Source organism: Scyliorhinus torazame, chromosome 29 (genome assembly GCF_047496885.1).
Source record: "Scyliorhinus torazame isolate Kashiwa2021f chromosome 29, sScyTor2.1, whole genome shotgun sequence".
Taxonomy (NCBI): domain Eukaryota; kingdom Metazoa; phylum Chordata; class Chondrichthyes; order Carcharhiniformes; family Scyliorhinidae; genus Scyliorhinus; species Scyliorhinus torazame.
This window is the reverse complement of record NC_092735.1, coordinates 33,056,290-33,071,742: the sequence shown is the minus strand read 5'-3', so window position 1 is coordinate 33,071,742 and position 15,453 is coordinate 33,056,290. Positions and strand designations below refer to the sequence as shown.

Sequence of the window (15,453 nt, the reverse complement as noted above, 5' to 3'; positions counted from 1 at the left end):
CTAGCCCTTACGCAAGTGCTCAAGGAACTCCATGGCCAAGTCCGCGCGGCTCACCAGCCATTGCCCCAGTACCTAGCTCACTTTCAGTCCAGCCCGGTAGTTATGTCATGGTCAAAAATTGGACTAGGAAGGGGTCGGAGCCGCGATGGGACGGGCCCTTCCAAGTTCTCCTTACCACCCCCACAGCAGTTAAAGTGGAGGGGCGAAGTGCTTGGTTCCACCTACATCACTGTAAATTGAGTCCATCTCCACTACTGTAAAAGGTCGGATACTAACCTGCCTCCCTTCTCCAGTGCTATTTTACAGGTGTGGAGCATGATGGAGTGGCTACGCATCGTCTGTCTGATATTTGGCCTCACTTCGCTTGGCGTGTTATTGGCGATGGATATGGAAAAGGGGAATATTATGTATCTGTGTAGCCCCAACCAATCTACAAGGATACATCACCTATGCAAAGGTGATGTTCTTCGCTGCCCCCATATACGAGGACATGGTATCGACTCATGGAAGGTCATCAAAGTTAAGGAGAATGCAGGAGTCATGAAGCAGCTGCACCGGTCCCGGCGATGGGAAGGGAACATTATATGGACATTGCCTTGTTTTTGGAATACAGGTAAATTTGATTTTGGATGTGTTAAAAGTGGTACAATAAAAGGTAAAATCAGGCTGTCAGAAGTGTAGGAAGAGACCATGAGAAAGAGAAAGGGACTAGAGAGAGGACGGGGCGTGTGAGAAGGGAAGTACAGCTAGAACGTAGGTTACCGGGAGATACACTTAAGTTAGTTAAAGGCCAAACTGAGGAAAACCCGGGTAGTAAACCTTGGGAGCCCTCGGGGCAATAACCAAGGAGTTGTCTCAGCTATGGTTGTTTGCAATGCAGAACCGGCATGCTCTTGACTATCTTCTGGCCCGTGAGGGTGGGGTATGCGCCATAGTACAGGGCAAGTGTATCATGGGTGTTCAGGACTTGACCGCTAACATCACTAAATTTATGGATCGCATACGGGATCACTTGGACGGGATGCAGGATCCTGACTCTTGGGGTAACTGGGGATTTGGAGGATGGAAGGACTGGTTGATAAATATGGCCATGTATCTAGTGGTAGCTATCGGCTGCATCTTTGTGGGCCTGGCCATCCTTAAATGTGTGATGGGTAGAATGCGGGGTGCACTAGATCAGATCACCGCCCCAATCACCGAGAAAAAAAATTTAACTGTTAAAATCCATGAGGGTGAGGCAGATGAAGGGGGGCTAAGACAGGAATTGGAAATGCAGCGACGGATCTTTTTAGATGAGGAACCGTAGCTATGGATTGGATAGTTCGGTTATCATGGAATGATAAAAGGAGGGAATGACGAATGTGATATAAAATAGTTACTTTAGAGTTACTAGTTAATGTAATGTAGAAATAAGCCACTTTGATTCTGGCAGTTAGGGACAAAGGGGTTTGAGACCGCATGGAAAAAGCAGGAAGAGGTGTGTCTATGAGAGTGATGCTGCATTGATAGGGGCCAGAGAAAGGGATTGGAAGTGAGCCAATCAGAATAGATCAAACAGGTCAGGAGGGACAGAGGCTGACCTATGTCCGTCAAGTATGTGAAACTTGATACCATTTGAATTGATTTTGCAGAGATCCCTTTGTCTTTTAGTTCAGTCGTTTTCTGGGGTGTAAGAGGCTGGATGTCTCTTACGTTTCTGTAAGATGATTCAAGCTTGCAAGCTAAATAAATAACTTAGTTTTACGTGCGAATCCATCTCAACTTTTATTGAGGCCAGACTGACAGAAAGAAATTTGGGGATCAACATACCTGGATGAGCACTTGGCTCATCTCCTTGAATGTCACGTGCTGGTAAATGGGATTGGTTAGGTACATGGAGCTATTTCACTCACGGAGCTATTTCACTCACAGGATGAAGTCTTATCCTATAATACCCAAGTTTAGAGCAATTAAGAGGGAATCATTGAAACACAAGATCCCAAGGAGACTTGGTGGATATAGTCTTTTGGATAGAACTTGGTTATGGTTATGAAGCCCAGACAGATTAAGAGTGGAGAATCAAAATAGGCATCATTGTCAATGAGCCCAACATTTTGCAATTGGGTCACCACCTCAAATTCAGGACTAATGCAAGTTTATCAAATGAATGATCAGCTGCATTAGCTCACTGCCAGCCTTTACAAAATTAATAATTATTTTGTAACAAAAACAGTCATTCAGCAATGGTGAATAATGTCATAGGCCTGTGCATGTTGGATAGGAATAATTAGTTAGCGCACACTTACTGCCTCAATCAAACCACTTCAGCACATGTCGAGATGAATCCTTAAAGCACATTGAAGAGGTTCAACATTTAATAGCTTTTATTTGCAGCAACAGGTCACCAAGATTACAGAGTGAAAAGCCAATCCTCATGTACGAGAGAGAACCTATAGAAAACAAGCTGTTGGATCTTACACAATGTAGACCCAGACCTGTGGCAAGTTCAGTCACTCTCCCCCAGGGTGAGCTTGTCAAACAGGTACTCTCCCGTGCCATTCTCAGGGGCTCCCAGTCTCTTCAGGTTGGTGATGTGATCTCCGAGCTTCTTGATCATCTTCACTTGCTCATCCAAGTAGTGAATCTCCAGGAAGTCACATAACTAATATGGGGCAAGAAACAGCAAATTTAATCAACAGTTCATTTTCCTCTTTAGTTTTAATAGCTTAGACCCATATTACATCCACATTATTTCCCCAAAGCCTATTGAGCAAACCACAAGTGGCTTCAAAACAATTTGTTCATGGGACATGGTTGGTTGCTCATCCCTAGTTGCAAGTTAAGAGTCAACCTCATTGCTGTGGGTCTGGAGTCACATGTAGGCCAGACCAGGTAAGGATTGCAGATTTCCTTCCTTAAACGACACTAGTGAACCAGATGGGGTTATGACATCAACCATGGTTTCATGGTCATCATAATTCCACATTTTTTTTTGATTTCAAATTCCATCTGCCATGGCAGGATTCGAACCCAGGTCCCCAGATCATTATCCTGGGTTTCTGGTTAATAGTCCTGTGATAAAACCACTGCACCACCACTACCTCCAAGAATGCAGGAGACCTCCATCCAAACATGAAGCTGTCAGATGTTTTGACAAGTGCAAGCATAGCAATATTCCAGTCTTCCCAGCATCTCACATCAAGGCATCAAGAACTTACGTGAGGGTCAATGTTCTCAGTGGAGAGTTTGTGCAGATCCAGCAGACTCTGGTTCACATTCTTCTCCATCTGCAGAGCTCTCTGCATTGCCTCCAGTCCATTGCTCCACTCATCCTGCTCTGGTTTCTGAAAGGGGAAGGCGGACAGGTCATTATAGGAGAATAAAAAAACCTTCAAATGAAATTGGTGGGAGAAGTGGCCAATGACCATTTCCAGCCTTCTTTTAAATATACAATTGCAAATGGTGGCCACTGCTACCTTTTAAATGAGAAAGAAAAGAGGCTGTGTGCAGCCTCCTGGCCAGAGGTGGCAGCAGTGCACCATGTATGGGTGGGATTCTCCCAGCTTGGTGCCAGGCCAGAGAATCCCTGCAACTGGGCCACACTGCCCCAACACTGGCACGTTTGGTGTGGCACCAGTTGCGGGCCACTGTACACGGCCAGGCTGCCAAGGCGCAGCCGCTTGGCCCATCCGCTCTAAAAAGGCAGAGTCCTGCCGGCGATGTCCATACCTGGTCGCAGCAACTCTGCCTGCGATCAGGGCCCACTGATCGGTGGGCCGGCGTCGCTCCCTGGGCCTATTTTCTTCCACACCGGCCCCTGAACCCCCGTGCCATGTTGCGTTGGGGCCGGCGCGTTGAGGGAGGCCATCGCGCATGTCGTAGTTTGCGCCAGGATGAGGGGCTGGAGCAGCGCCGTGCTGGCCCCCTGTAGGGAAGTCAGTACTCCTAATGGCCCATTCACAGTCATGAAACGCAACGGCGTGGACACTGCCGCAAGATGGGAGAATCCTGCCCCTCGTAAATTTGGTGCCAAAATACAGGAGAACCATTTTCTAGCTGCTAGCAAGTAAAGAGGACTGAAAATTACAGTTCTGCTACAGAGACTCAAACTGGCCAGGATCTGGAGCACGACACTCCAGGTGTTAGGGCAGGGCTTACAGTCAACAAGATTTTGGGATAAAGATGGATCCCTTATGGATGGTTTTGTTAATTGTGCCAATGCAAATGTAGTTTCAGATTGTAGTGAAAAATGGAGATTGGAGAGAGCCAGTTTATAACTTAGTTGACTCCAATGGAGACACTACGGCACTGTACCCGACCTGAACACAAGCCCCAACATTCTGGCGTAGCATCTCCCAGGCATCCAGTGCTGTAAAACAACAGCATTTTGGCCAGCAGTGGCACAATGGTTACTGCTGCTGCTTCATGGTGCCGAGGTCCCAGGCTCAATCCCAGCTCTGGGTCACTGTGGAGTTTGCACATTATCCCCATGTTTGCATGGTTTAGCCCCCACAACCCAAAGATGTGCAGGGTAGGTAGGTGGATTGGCCACACTAAATTGCTTCTAATTGGAAAAAAGGGATTAGGGTACTCCAAATATTTTTTAAAAACAGCTCTTGCTCTTCACAATGGCCAACAAGAGGTTAGATTTTCTATTCTCAACAAAGATGACACACAAAGCAGACCGACCTCTGCACGCTCTGTAAACCCAATTAGAGTGAGCTCGTAAGGACCAAGCATTAAAGGGGAGCCAAGGGCAACCAGTAGTAAAAGAGGGTCCCAGGAAAAAAAAAAAAAGATTGAATGTGAAGAAATTAGGACAGGAAGTGTTATTCATAAAAATCCAACCTTGATATCCTGCAGAATGATCCGGCCTCCACGTTTATTCTGGAATTCCATCAGTTTCTCAGCATGTTCCTGTTCCTCATGTGACTGCTCCTTGAGGAACTCAGCAAAGTGACGCAGGGCAACATCATCCCGGTCAAAGTAAAAGGACTGTGGAGAGCATTTAAATCTTACACCAAATTAAGATCACCAGAAAAAAAACCTTCCCCTCTTTGGGAATTGGTGTCACAAGTAGGCTTACATCAACACTGCAATGAAGTTCTGTGAAAATCCCCTAGTCACCACAAATGAAAATCACTTGTCACAAGTAGGCTTCAAAGTTCACATAACAACTGGGCTATTCCACATTGGGTTGTGCACACTATTCTTCACATTATACCAGAAAAACACATGGGCAAGTGTTCCAAATTACCCTCATTTATCAGTTTATTCCAATAGTTTAGCAGTGGTTCCAACAGTGCAAACACCAAGGAGCTCCACTTCACAACTTAATGAGTCAAGTCATTCACCAGCCTGGTCATTCTATTGAAACAAAGCTTTTACCCAGTTTTAACAATCACAATCCTGACCAAGTGCTAATATTGATTCATAAGGGGAATGAGAAAAACATCAGCCAAGACTGAATGGTAGAGCAGACTCAATTAGGCAAATAGCCCAATTCAGCTCCTGTTTTATTATGGTCAAATCATTAAGTTACAAACTCCAGGAGCAGTTGAGCCAACTTCATATTAAACACCACATAAGAGAGCAGCTGTTAGAGAGAGTATCCATTCACTGAAAGTCACCCCATGTTACACACACTGCTCAAAAGCCTTGTTCCTTCAGGTTTAAAAAAGAATACATGGTATAAAGCCAGCTCTTTTAGTGGAAATAAAATCCATCATCACAGGAATACAAAACTCACCATGGAGAGGTAAACATAGGAGGAATAGAGCTCCAGGTTGATCTGCTTGTTAACAGCATCCTCACAGTCCTTGTGGTAGTTCTGACGCACTTGGGAAGCCATCTTCACTGTTGTTATCGCCTAAAAAGTTCTAGAACTGGCCCTGCCTAACCACAAGCTCTTGTATTTATACAACTGGGAGAAAATGTCATCACCAATGATGATTGCCAATTCCTGATAGCCAATCAGGAATCTGACACGAATTCCAGGTACCAATTAACAAATAAGAGGGTGCTGGAGGGAGGGGGAGGAGGGGGAAAATGAGTCTCAGGGCCAATCAGAGCTTTGGAATGCAGACAGGGTTGGCAGATTAGTCTTGACAATGTCACAATCTTTGACCACATTGACCATCTTCACACCTGAAATAACCTGATTAATGCTAGGGACCCACAGCTAATAATAAAGTGTTATCTTTGCTGAAGTAGTTTCTTCAAAATCTAGTCAAGTTTGTTACTAAGGAACTGTAAAGCTGATACCATTTTCAAAGCAATCAAGTCGCCTTAAATGAACTTGCAAACCAACCATTGGATAGGGAAATGGGAATACCACTCTGCAGGTAGTGAGAACTAGCTCTGGTCCTAATTTAGGGAATGGGCTTTCTGTCTGAGGATTGGCTGCTTGGAGGTGTTAACTGCGGAAAGGATAGTGGGATGCAGCAACTTTATTTTATATTCTGATGAGATGCTGTCTTGTCAAATTCAGCGAGTATGAGAGGGAGTGAACATCACTGAAGCCACTGTCACCCACAGACTCCATTTCCTGCACCGTGTTTTTGGACAAGCTTGATGGAGCAGCTGTGCTTTTCCTGATTGTTGTAGGTCAGATGAATCCTTTTATATAAATTTTCAATGTGGCTAAAGGTTATTTGAATCTGATTGAAATGATGAGATTCGGATGTTCCCGAACTCTCAGGCTCATCTTGAACTCACCATAGATTTATAAAGTATTGAAAGGAGGCCTTTCTTTTTTAAAAAAAAAATATATTATATTCAAATTTTTCGGTCAAACAAAGACAGTACAAAATTTTCCCCTTTTGCAACTTTAAAACAATATAAATAATAATGATGACCGTTTTTTAAAAAAGAATAAATAATATATTAACTAGATGGCAACTGCCAGCAACAAAAATAAAAACTAGCCAATATCCAAAATAATAAAGTCACAAAAACCAATATAAATAACTCATATACAAACACCTGTACAAAACCCCTGAGGGCCTGGATGGGCCCTCCCCTCCCCCCCTCCCCCCTCCCCCCTGGGTTGCTGCTGCTACCTTTCCCATTTCCTTTATCGTTCTGCGAGATAGTCGAGGAACGGTTGCCACCGCCTGGTGAACCCTTGCGCCGAACCTCTTGGTGCGTATTTTATCCGCTCCAGTTTTATAAACCCCGCCATGTCATTTATCCAGGCCTCCACTCCTGGGGGTTTAGCTTCTTTCCACATAAGTAATATCGTTCGCCGGGCTACTAGGGACACAAAGGCCTAAAACATCAGCCTCTCTCGTCTCCTGCACTCCCGGCTCGTCCGCAACCCCAAATATCGCCAACCCCCAGCCTGGCTCGACCCGGACCCCCACCACCCTTGAAAGCACATTCGCCATCCACACCCAGAACCCATGCAGTACCGGGCATGACCAAAACATGTGGGTGTGGTTCGCTGGGCTTCCCGCGCATCTCCCGCACCTATCCTCCACTCCAAAAAATCTACTCAGCCTTGCTCCCGTCATATGCGCCCTGTGTAGAACCTTGAATTGTATCAGGCTGAGCCTGGCACACGAGGACGAAGAGTTTACCCTACTTAAGGCATCTGCCCACAGCCCCTCCTCAATCTCTTCCCCTAGCTCCTCTTCCCATTTTCCCTTCAGCTCCTCCACCATCGTCTCCCCCTCGTCTCTCATTTCGCTGTATATATCTGACACCCTACCATCCCCCACCCATGCCCCCGAAATCACTCTGTCCTGAATCTCTTGCGCCGGGAGCCGCGGAAATTCCCTCACCTGTTGCCTCGCAAAAGCCCTCAGTTGCATATATCGAAATGCATTCCCCGGTGGCAACCCATATTTTTCTGTCAGTGCTCCCAGACTCGCAAACGTCCCGCCTAGGAACAAATCCTTCAATTTCACAATCCCTGCTCTCTGCCAGACTTTAAATCCCCCATCTATCTTCCCCGGGACGAACCTGTGGTTGTTCCTTATCGGGGACCTCACCGAGGCACCCGTCACTCCCTTATGCCGGCTCCACTGCCCCCAAATTTTCAGCATTGCTACCACCACTGGACTTGTGGTGTATTTCTTCGGGGAGAACGGTAAAGGCGCCGTCGCTAATGCTTTTAGGCTGGTTCCCCTACAGGACGCCATCTCTAGTCTTTTCCACGCCGCTCCCTCCCCTTCCCCCATCCACTTGCATACCATTGATATGTTGGCGGCCCAATAATAGTCACTTAAGCTCGGCAGTGCCAGTCCCCCCCTATCCCTACTACGCTGCAGGAACCCCCTCTTCACTGTTGTGGTCTTCCCAGCCCATATAAAACTCATAATGCTCTTATCCACTTTCTTGAAAAAGGCCTTTGTAATCATCACAGGGAGGCACTGGAACACAAAAAGAAACCGCGGAAGGACCACCATTTTAACTGCCTGCACCCTACCCGCCAGTGACAGGGGCACCATGTCCCATCTCCTAAAGTCCTCTTCCATCTGCTCCACCAATCTGACTAAATTAAGCTCATGCAAGGTTCCCCAGTTCCTGGTCATCTGGATCCCTAGGTACCGAAAATCCCTTGTTACTCTCCTCAACGGCAAATCATCAATTCCCCTGCCCTGTTCCCCAGGGTGCATCACAAACAGTTCACTCTTCCCCATATTCAATTTATATCCTGAAAATTCCCCAAACTCCCTGAGTGTCTGCATTATCTCGGGCATCCCCTCCACTGGGTCCGCGACATACAACAACAAATCATTCGCGTATAGTGACACCCGGTGCTCTTCTCCTCCCCTAAGTACTTCCCTCCACTTCCTAGAGCCCCTCAGCGCTATGGCCAGTGGCTCAATTGCCAACGCAAACAGTAACGGGGACAGAGGACATCCCTGTCTTGTCCCTCTGTATAGACGGAAGTGGTCAGATCTCTGCCTATTTGTAATCACACTTGCCACCGGGGCCCTGTACAGGAGCTGAACCCATCCAATAAACCCCTCTCCAAATCCAAATCTCCTCAACACTTCCCACAGGTAATCCCACTCCACTCTATCAAATGCTTTCTCTGCATCCATCGCCACCACTATCTCCGCCTCCCCCTCCGGCGGGGGCATCATCATCACACCCAACAGCCTCCGTATGGTAGTGTTCAATTGTCTCCCCTTAACAAACCCCGTTTGATCCTCGTGAACCACCCCCAGGACACAATACTCCATCCTCGTCGCCATCACCTTGGCCAGAAGCTTGGAATCTACATTCAGGAGGGAGATAGGCCTGTAAGACCCGCACTGCAGCGGGTCTTTGTCCCTTTTCAAGAGCAGCGATATCGTCGCCTCCGACATCGTCGGGGGCAACGTCCCCCTTTCCTTGGCCTCATTAAAGGTTCTCGTCAGAAGCGGGGCCAGCAGGTCCACGTATTTCCTATAAAATTCCACCGGGAACCCATCCGGTCCCGGGGTCTTCCCTGCCTGCATGCTCCCAATCCCTTTTACCACCTCCTCCACCTCAATCTGTGCTCCCAGTCCTGTCCTCTCCTGCTCCTCAACCTTCGGGAATTCCAACTGGTCTAGGAAGTGCATCATTCCCTCCTTCCCTTCCGGGGGCTAAGCCTTATACAGCCTCTCATAAAATGCCTTAAACACCCCGTCCACCCTTTCCGCTCCCCGTTCCATCTCACCCTCCTCGTCCCTAACCCCTCCAATCTCCCTCTTCCTCAGTTGTTGGGCCAGTAACCGGCTCGCCTTCTCTCCGTACTCATACTGCACTCCCTGTGCCTTCCTCCATTGTGCCTCCGCCTTGCCCGTGGTCAACAAATCAAATTCCGTGTGCAACCTTCGTCTTTCCCTGTATAGTCCTTCATCCGGGGCCACCGCATACTGCCTATCTACCCTCAAAATTTCTCTCAACAATCTCTCCCTCTCTTTGCTCTCTTGTTTCCCCTTATGGGCCCTTATGGAAATCAGTTCCCCTCTGACCACCGCCTTCAGCGCTTCCCAGACCACTCCCACCTGAACCTCTCCATCGTCATTAATCTCCAGATACCTTTCGATACATCTCCTTACCCTTACACACACCCCCTCGTCCGCCAACAATCCCATATCTAATCTCCACAGTGGGTGCTGTTCCTTTTCCTCTCCTACATCCAGATCTACCCAATGTGGGGCATGGTCCGAAATGGGTATAGCCGAGTACTCCGTCCCGGCCACCTTCGGGATCAGCGCCCTTCCCAGGACAAAGAAGTCTATCCGAGAATACACCTTGTGGACATGGGAGAAGAAGGAGAACTCTTTACTCCTAGGCCTAGTAAATCTCCAGGGATCCACTCCTCTCATCTGCTCCATGTAGTCCTTGAGCACCTTGGCCGCTGCCGGCCTTCTCCCGGTCCTAGACCTGGACCGGTCCAGCCCTGGATCCAGCACCGTGTTGAAGTCTCCCCCCATTACCAACTTTCCCGCCTCCAGGTCCGGGATACGCCCCAGCACACGCTTCATGAAGTTGGCATCATCCTAGTTCGGGGCCTATACGTTCACCAGAACCACCGCCTCACCTTGCAATCTGCCACTCACCATCACGTATCTACCCCCACTGTCCGCCACTATGGTCTTCGCCTCAAACAATACCCGTTTCCCCACCAGTATTGCCACCCCTCTATTTTTCGCATCCAAGCCCGAGTGAAATACCTGTCCCACCCATCCTTTTCGTAATCTGACCTGATCCGCCAGTTTCAGATGCGTCTCCTGCAGCATGACCACATCTGCCTTTAATTTCTTTAGGTGCGCAAGTACCCTTGCCCTCTTAATCGGCCCATTCAGCCCTCTCACGTTCCACGTGATCAACCGGGTTGGGCCCCCCCCCCCTCGTCGACCAGCCATCCCCTTTTTTAGACCAGCTCCTCACCCGGTTCCCACGCACCCACTTGTCCCCCCAACGGTGTCCTCCCGTCCCGACCATCCCATCCCGTAGCAGCTCCCCCTTCCCCTTAACAGCAGCAACCCAGTTACCCCCCCCCCCCCCCCCCCCCCGCTAGATCTCCCTCTAGCGTGATTGCTCCCCCATGTTGCTTCCAGAAGTCAGCAAAATCTGGCTGACCTCGGCTTCCCCCGTTTATCCTCAGCCTCCCATTGTCTATGGCTCCCTCCTTCCTGCGCCCCCTTTTCCCGCCACAATTACCATAGCGCGGGAGCAAAGCCCGCGCTTCCCACTCGGCCCCGCCCCTAATGGCGCAGCTCCCTCTCTCCTTCCCCACCAGCGCCCACAGTTCACCATACCCCCCCCCCATCGAGGGGAAGAAATTTTTTTCCCCCCCTTCCGATTCCCAGTCCCATGCAATCACACCACTGCTTTATTACAAAAGTTCTTTCTCTCTCCAGTCTAGTCCAGCTTCTCCTCTTCAATGAATGTCCACGCCTCTTCTGCCGTCTCAAAGTAGTGGTGTTTCCCTTGATGTGTAACCCACAGTCTCGCCGGCTGCAGCATACCAAATTTAACTTTCTTTCTATGGAGCACCGCCTTGGCCCAATTAAAACTCGCCCTCCTTCTCGCCACCTCCGCACTCCAGTCCTGGTACACGCGGATTACCGCGTTCTCCCACCTGCAGCTCCGTGTCTTTTTCGCCCATCTCAGGACCATCTCCCTGTCTTTATAGCGGTGAAACCTCACCACTATAGCTCGAGGTATTTCTCCCGCCTTCGGTCTTCTCGCAAGGACTCGATATGCTCCCTCCACTTCCAAGGGGCCCGTCGGGGCCTCCGGTCCCATTAAGGAATGAAGCATCGTGCTCACATATGCCCCGACGTCCGCTCCCTCTGCACCTTCGGGAAGACCCAAAACTCTTAGGTTCTTCCTCCTCGAGCTATTTTCCAAGGCTTCCAGCCTCTCCATACACCTCTTATGCAGTGCCTCGTGTGTCTCTGTCTTCACCACCAGGCCCTGTATTTCGTCCTCATTTTCGGCAGCCTTTGCCTTCACGCCACGAAGCTCCAATTCTTGGGTCTTCTGTGCCTCCTTTAGCCCCTCAATCGCCTGCAGCATCGGGGCCAGCACCTCCTTCTTTAGCTCCTCAACACATCTCCGAAGGAACTCTTGCTGTTCCGGGCCCCATACCAAACGGCCTCCCTCCGCCGCCATCTTGCTTCGTGCTTCCCTTCCTTGCCGCTGCTCCAGAGGATCCTCTGCAATCCGGCCACTATTATCTCCTTTCTCCATGTACATCCGGGGGGGATTCCCTTCTGTTTCACCGCACAATGGGTTTAGCCATCAAGAATTGCCGTTGGGGCTCCCAATAAGAGCCCAAAAGTCCGTTCAAATGGGAGGTGCCGAAACGTGCGACCTAGCTGGTCATCGCCGCACCCGGAAGTCCCCGAAAGGAGGCCTTTCAACCTGTGGTAGCTATGCTATCTCTTTGAAACAGCTCTCTAATTAGGCCCGGTCCCCGTCACAAGTAGGCTTACATTAACACTGCAATGAAGTTACTGTGAAAATCCCCCCGTCGCCACATTCTGGCGCCTGTTCGGGTACACAGAGGGAGAATTCAGAATGTCCAATTCACCTAACAAGCACGTTTTTCGGGACTTGTGGGAGGAAACCGGAGCGCCCGGAGGAAACCCACGCAGACACGGGGAGAATGTGCAGACTCCGCACGGACAGTGACCCTAGCTGGGAATCGAACCTGGGACCCTGGCGCTGTGAAGCTACTGTTTGCATGAGATTCCCATGTTCACATTTGGCTTCTCTACAGAAGTGAGTCAGTCCTGGATTAGGTGGTGAGGTGCGTTTCCTTGGACTAAATGTCTGGTTTTGATGGTCAGGTGGAGATGGCAGTGATTCACATCGGGAGACACCAGTCACACGGCCAGCACGAGTCTCTTGGGGGCGATGCCATGGATGGGCACAGTTGACCCACCTGAAGAGAAAATGTGTTTGGGTATTCACACTGATTCTGGTGAAAAAGAATTCCGAGTGAACCTCCTGTGGTCACAAAGGGCTTTGCCCAAACTGAGGGACATCACATGGTCACTCCTGATGAAAGCTTGGTTCTGAGGGAACTAACTATTGATTGTTCCTTTCCACAAGAAAATCTGTGAATTCAGTATCGCCCCTGTCGGGAGTAGGGATGATCATCGGTATGAACGCAATTCTCAACTAAGTTCCTAAAATTAACTGTGTGATGCTATGTGTATATTTTTAAATTTCTATTATTATGGATATATTCTGTGGAGGTAAGGGTAAAAGTTGTGTCGAGGTGCCCGGAGTCAGATTGTCTGTGGAATCTAAGGGTTGAAAGATTAAAAGTGTTATCTTTTTGCATTTTGCAATGAGGCCTTATGGTGGGTCTTAACTTGCACGTAACAAGGAGTCTCAAAGGCGCCAAAGAACATTTGCATTTCATAGGAGATTCATGAGCAAAAGGGCAGGCATTTTAAAATTTTATTGACACAAAATAGAGGTAAAATAGGAATATGAGAGGTTTTAATATTTGGGAATCTGAGTTTCCAAAGGGATGTTTGAAGACAATGCAGAGACAAGGGGTGGAAAGGTTGTTTATGAGAACAGGGGGCGCTATTCTCCCCCTCCACGCCGGGTGGGAGAATCGTCGGGGCGCCGCGCGAATCGCGCCACACCGCCCCGACCCCCGCACGCGATTCTCCCAGCCCCCGGAAACCAGCGGCGCGCGATTCGCACCGGCCTGCTCGGGGAACCGGCGAGCGCCGATTCTCCAGCCGGGTGGGCCGAGCGGCCGCTACGACACGAAGGTTCCCGCCGGCGCCGTCCACCCCTGGTCGCTGGCGGCGGGAACTCTGCGGGAATGCTGGGGGGGGGGGGCAGCCTGTGTGGGGGGGGGGGTTGGGGGAGGGGGTGGGGGGGAGGGGGGGGGAGGGGGGGCTCCTTCACCGGGGTGGCCTCCGATGGGGTCTGGCCCGCGATCGGGGCCCACCGATCGGTGGGCCGTCCTCTCCCCCCCCCACCCCCCCCCCCCCCCCCCCGGGCTTACCTCCTTCCGCACGCGGCCCCAGAACACCGGCACCAAGTTGGTGAGGGGCCGGCGCGGGTAAGACGTTCCCCGCGCATGCGCAGGATTGGGCTGCCCCAACTGCGCATGAGCGGGTTGGCGCGACGCCCATTTGGTGCCGCGTAAGGACACTGGAGCGGCGTGAACCGCTCCAGCACCGTGCTGGCCCCCTGTAGGGGCCAGAATAGGTCGTGTCCGGGCCCTGTTTGCACCGTCGTGAAACGCGACGGCGTTCACGACGGCGTGAACACTTGGCCTCAATATCGGAGAATCGCCCCCAATGTTTCTGTGAGTTCCTGTGGGGGGTATGTTATAGAATTTACAGTGCAGCAGGCCATTCGGCCCATCGAGTCTGCACCGGCCCTTGGAAAGAGCACCCAACCCAAGCCCACAACTCCACTCTATCCCCGTAACCCAGTAACCCCACCTAACCTTTTACGACGCTAAGGGGCAATTTAGCATGGCCAATCCACCTAACCGGCACATCTTTGGACTGTGGGAGGAAACCGGAGCATCCGGAGGAAACCCACGCAGACACGGGGAGAACGTGCAGACTCCGCACAGACAGTGACCCAAGCTGGGAATCAAACCTGGGACCTGGAGCTGTGAAGCAACTGTACTAACCCCTGTGCTACCGTGCCGTTCCACTCAAAGCCAGCTCCTGTGTGTTTCTGAGTGTGTGAAAAACTCTGAAAGACTTTTGTTGAAGGAAAGCAAATAATTGTCTTGAGGTAAAGTGTGTTAAATGCCCTTTGGAAAAATCACCAGCATGGATTAAATCTGGGAAGTCGTGGAAATGTACTTTTGTTTAAAGTGAAAGCAATTTCTCGGTTTTAGGTAATATTTCCCTGGATTTTATGGTTAAGAGTCTATAAGGACCGATGCAGGAAGTTGGAAGGTAGTAAAACAGGGACAGAAACAAAAGGCAGTAAGGGGGAAAGTGTAAGGCAGAGAAGCCATAGTCAAAAATCAAAAAGGGCGACAGTACAAGGTAGAGTGACTGAGGGGAGCTCAGTGAATAGGACCAGGAATACTAAAAGGAATAAAACGGGAAGTGAAAACATTAATGGTAAGCGACGCGGCAGGTTGTTACATGAAGATATGGGTTCAACGACAAGGAAAATTAGGAGAAAGGTTAAGAGGAAATACAACTTAGGAGAGGTTAATGATCGAGGTGTTAAGATTCAGAACAGAGGTAAAAAAGCCAACATAAGTATACTTTACCTGAATGCTCGTAGTATTCTTCGTGAATGACTATGATTTAGTGGCCATTACTGAAACATGGTTAAAGGATGGTCACGACTGGGAGTTAAATATCCGAGGGTATCAAACTATTCGGAAGGACAGCGTGGATGGCACTCTGTTATTTAAGGATGACATCCGGGCAACAGTAAGGGATGACATCGGTGCTATGGAGGATAAGGTTGAATCCATTTGGGTGGAAATCAGGAATAGTAAGGTGAAAAAGTCACTGATAGGAGTAGTCT

At 49.6% G+C, this 15,453-nt stretch overlaps 1 protein-coding gene across 1 annotated transcript; it reads right to left on the bottom strand.

The window, feature by feature from the left end:
* Positions 1–2,345: 2,345 nt before the first annotated feature.
* Positions 2,346–5,864, bottom strand: LOC140403790 (ferritin heavy chain B-like). Its single transcript, XM_072491955.1, has 4 exons — positions 5,729–5,864; positions 4,828–4,974; positions 3,198–3,323; positions 2,346–2,641 (listed from the first exon to the last, which is right to left on the bottom strand). The coding sequence occupies exons 1-4, from the start codon at positions 5,828–5,830 to the stop codon at positions 2,486–2,488; spliced, it is 531 nt and encodes a 176-aa protein (XP_072348056.1). The 5' UTR covers positions 5,831–5,864; the 3' UTR covers positions 2,346–2,485.
* Between the last annotated feature and the right edge of the window lie 9,589 nt (positions 5,865–15,453).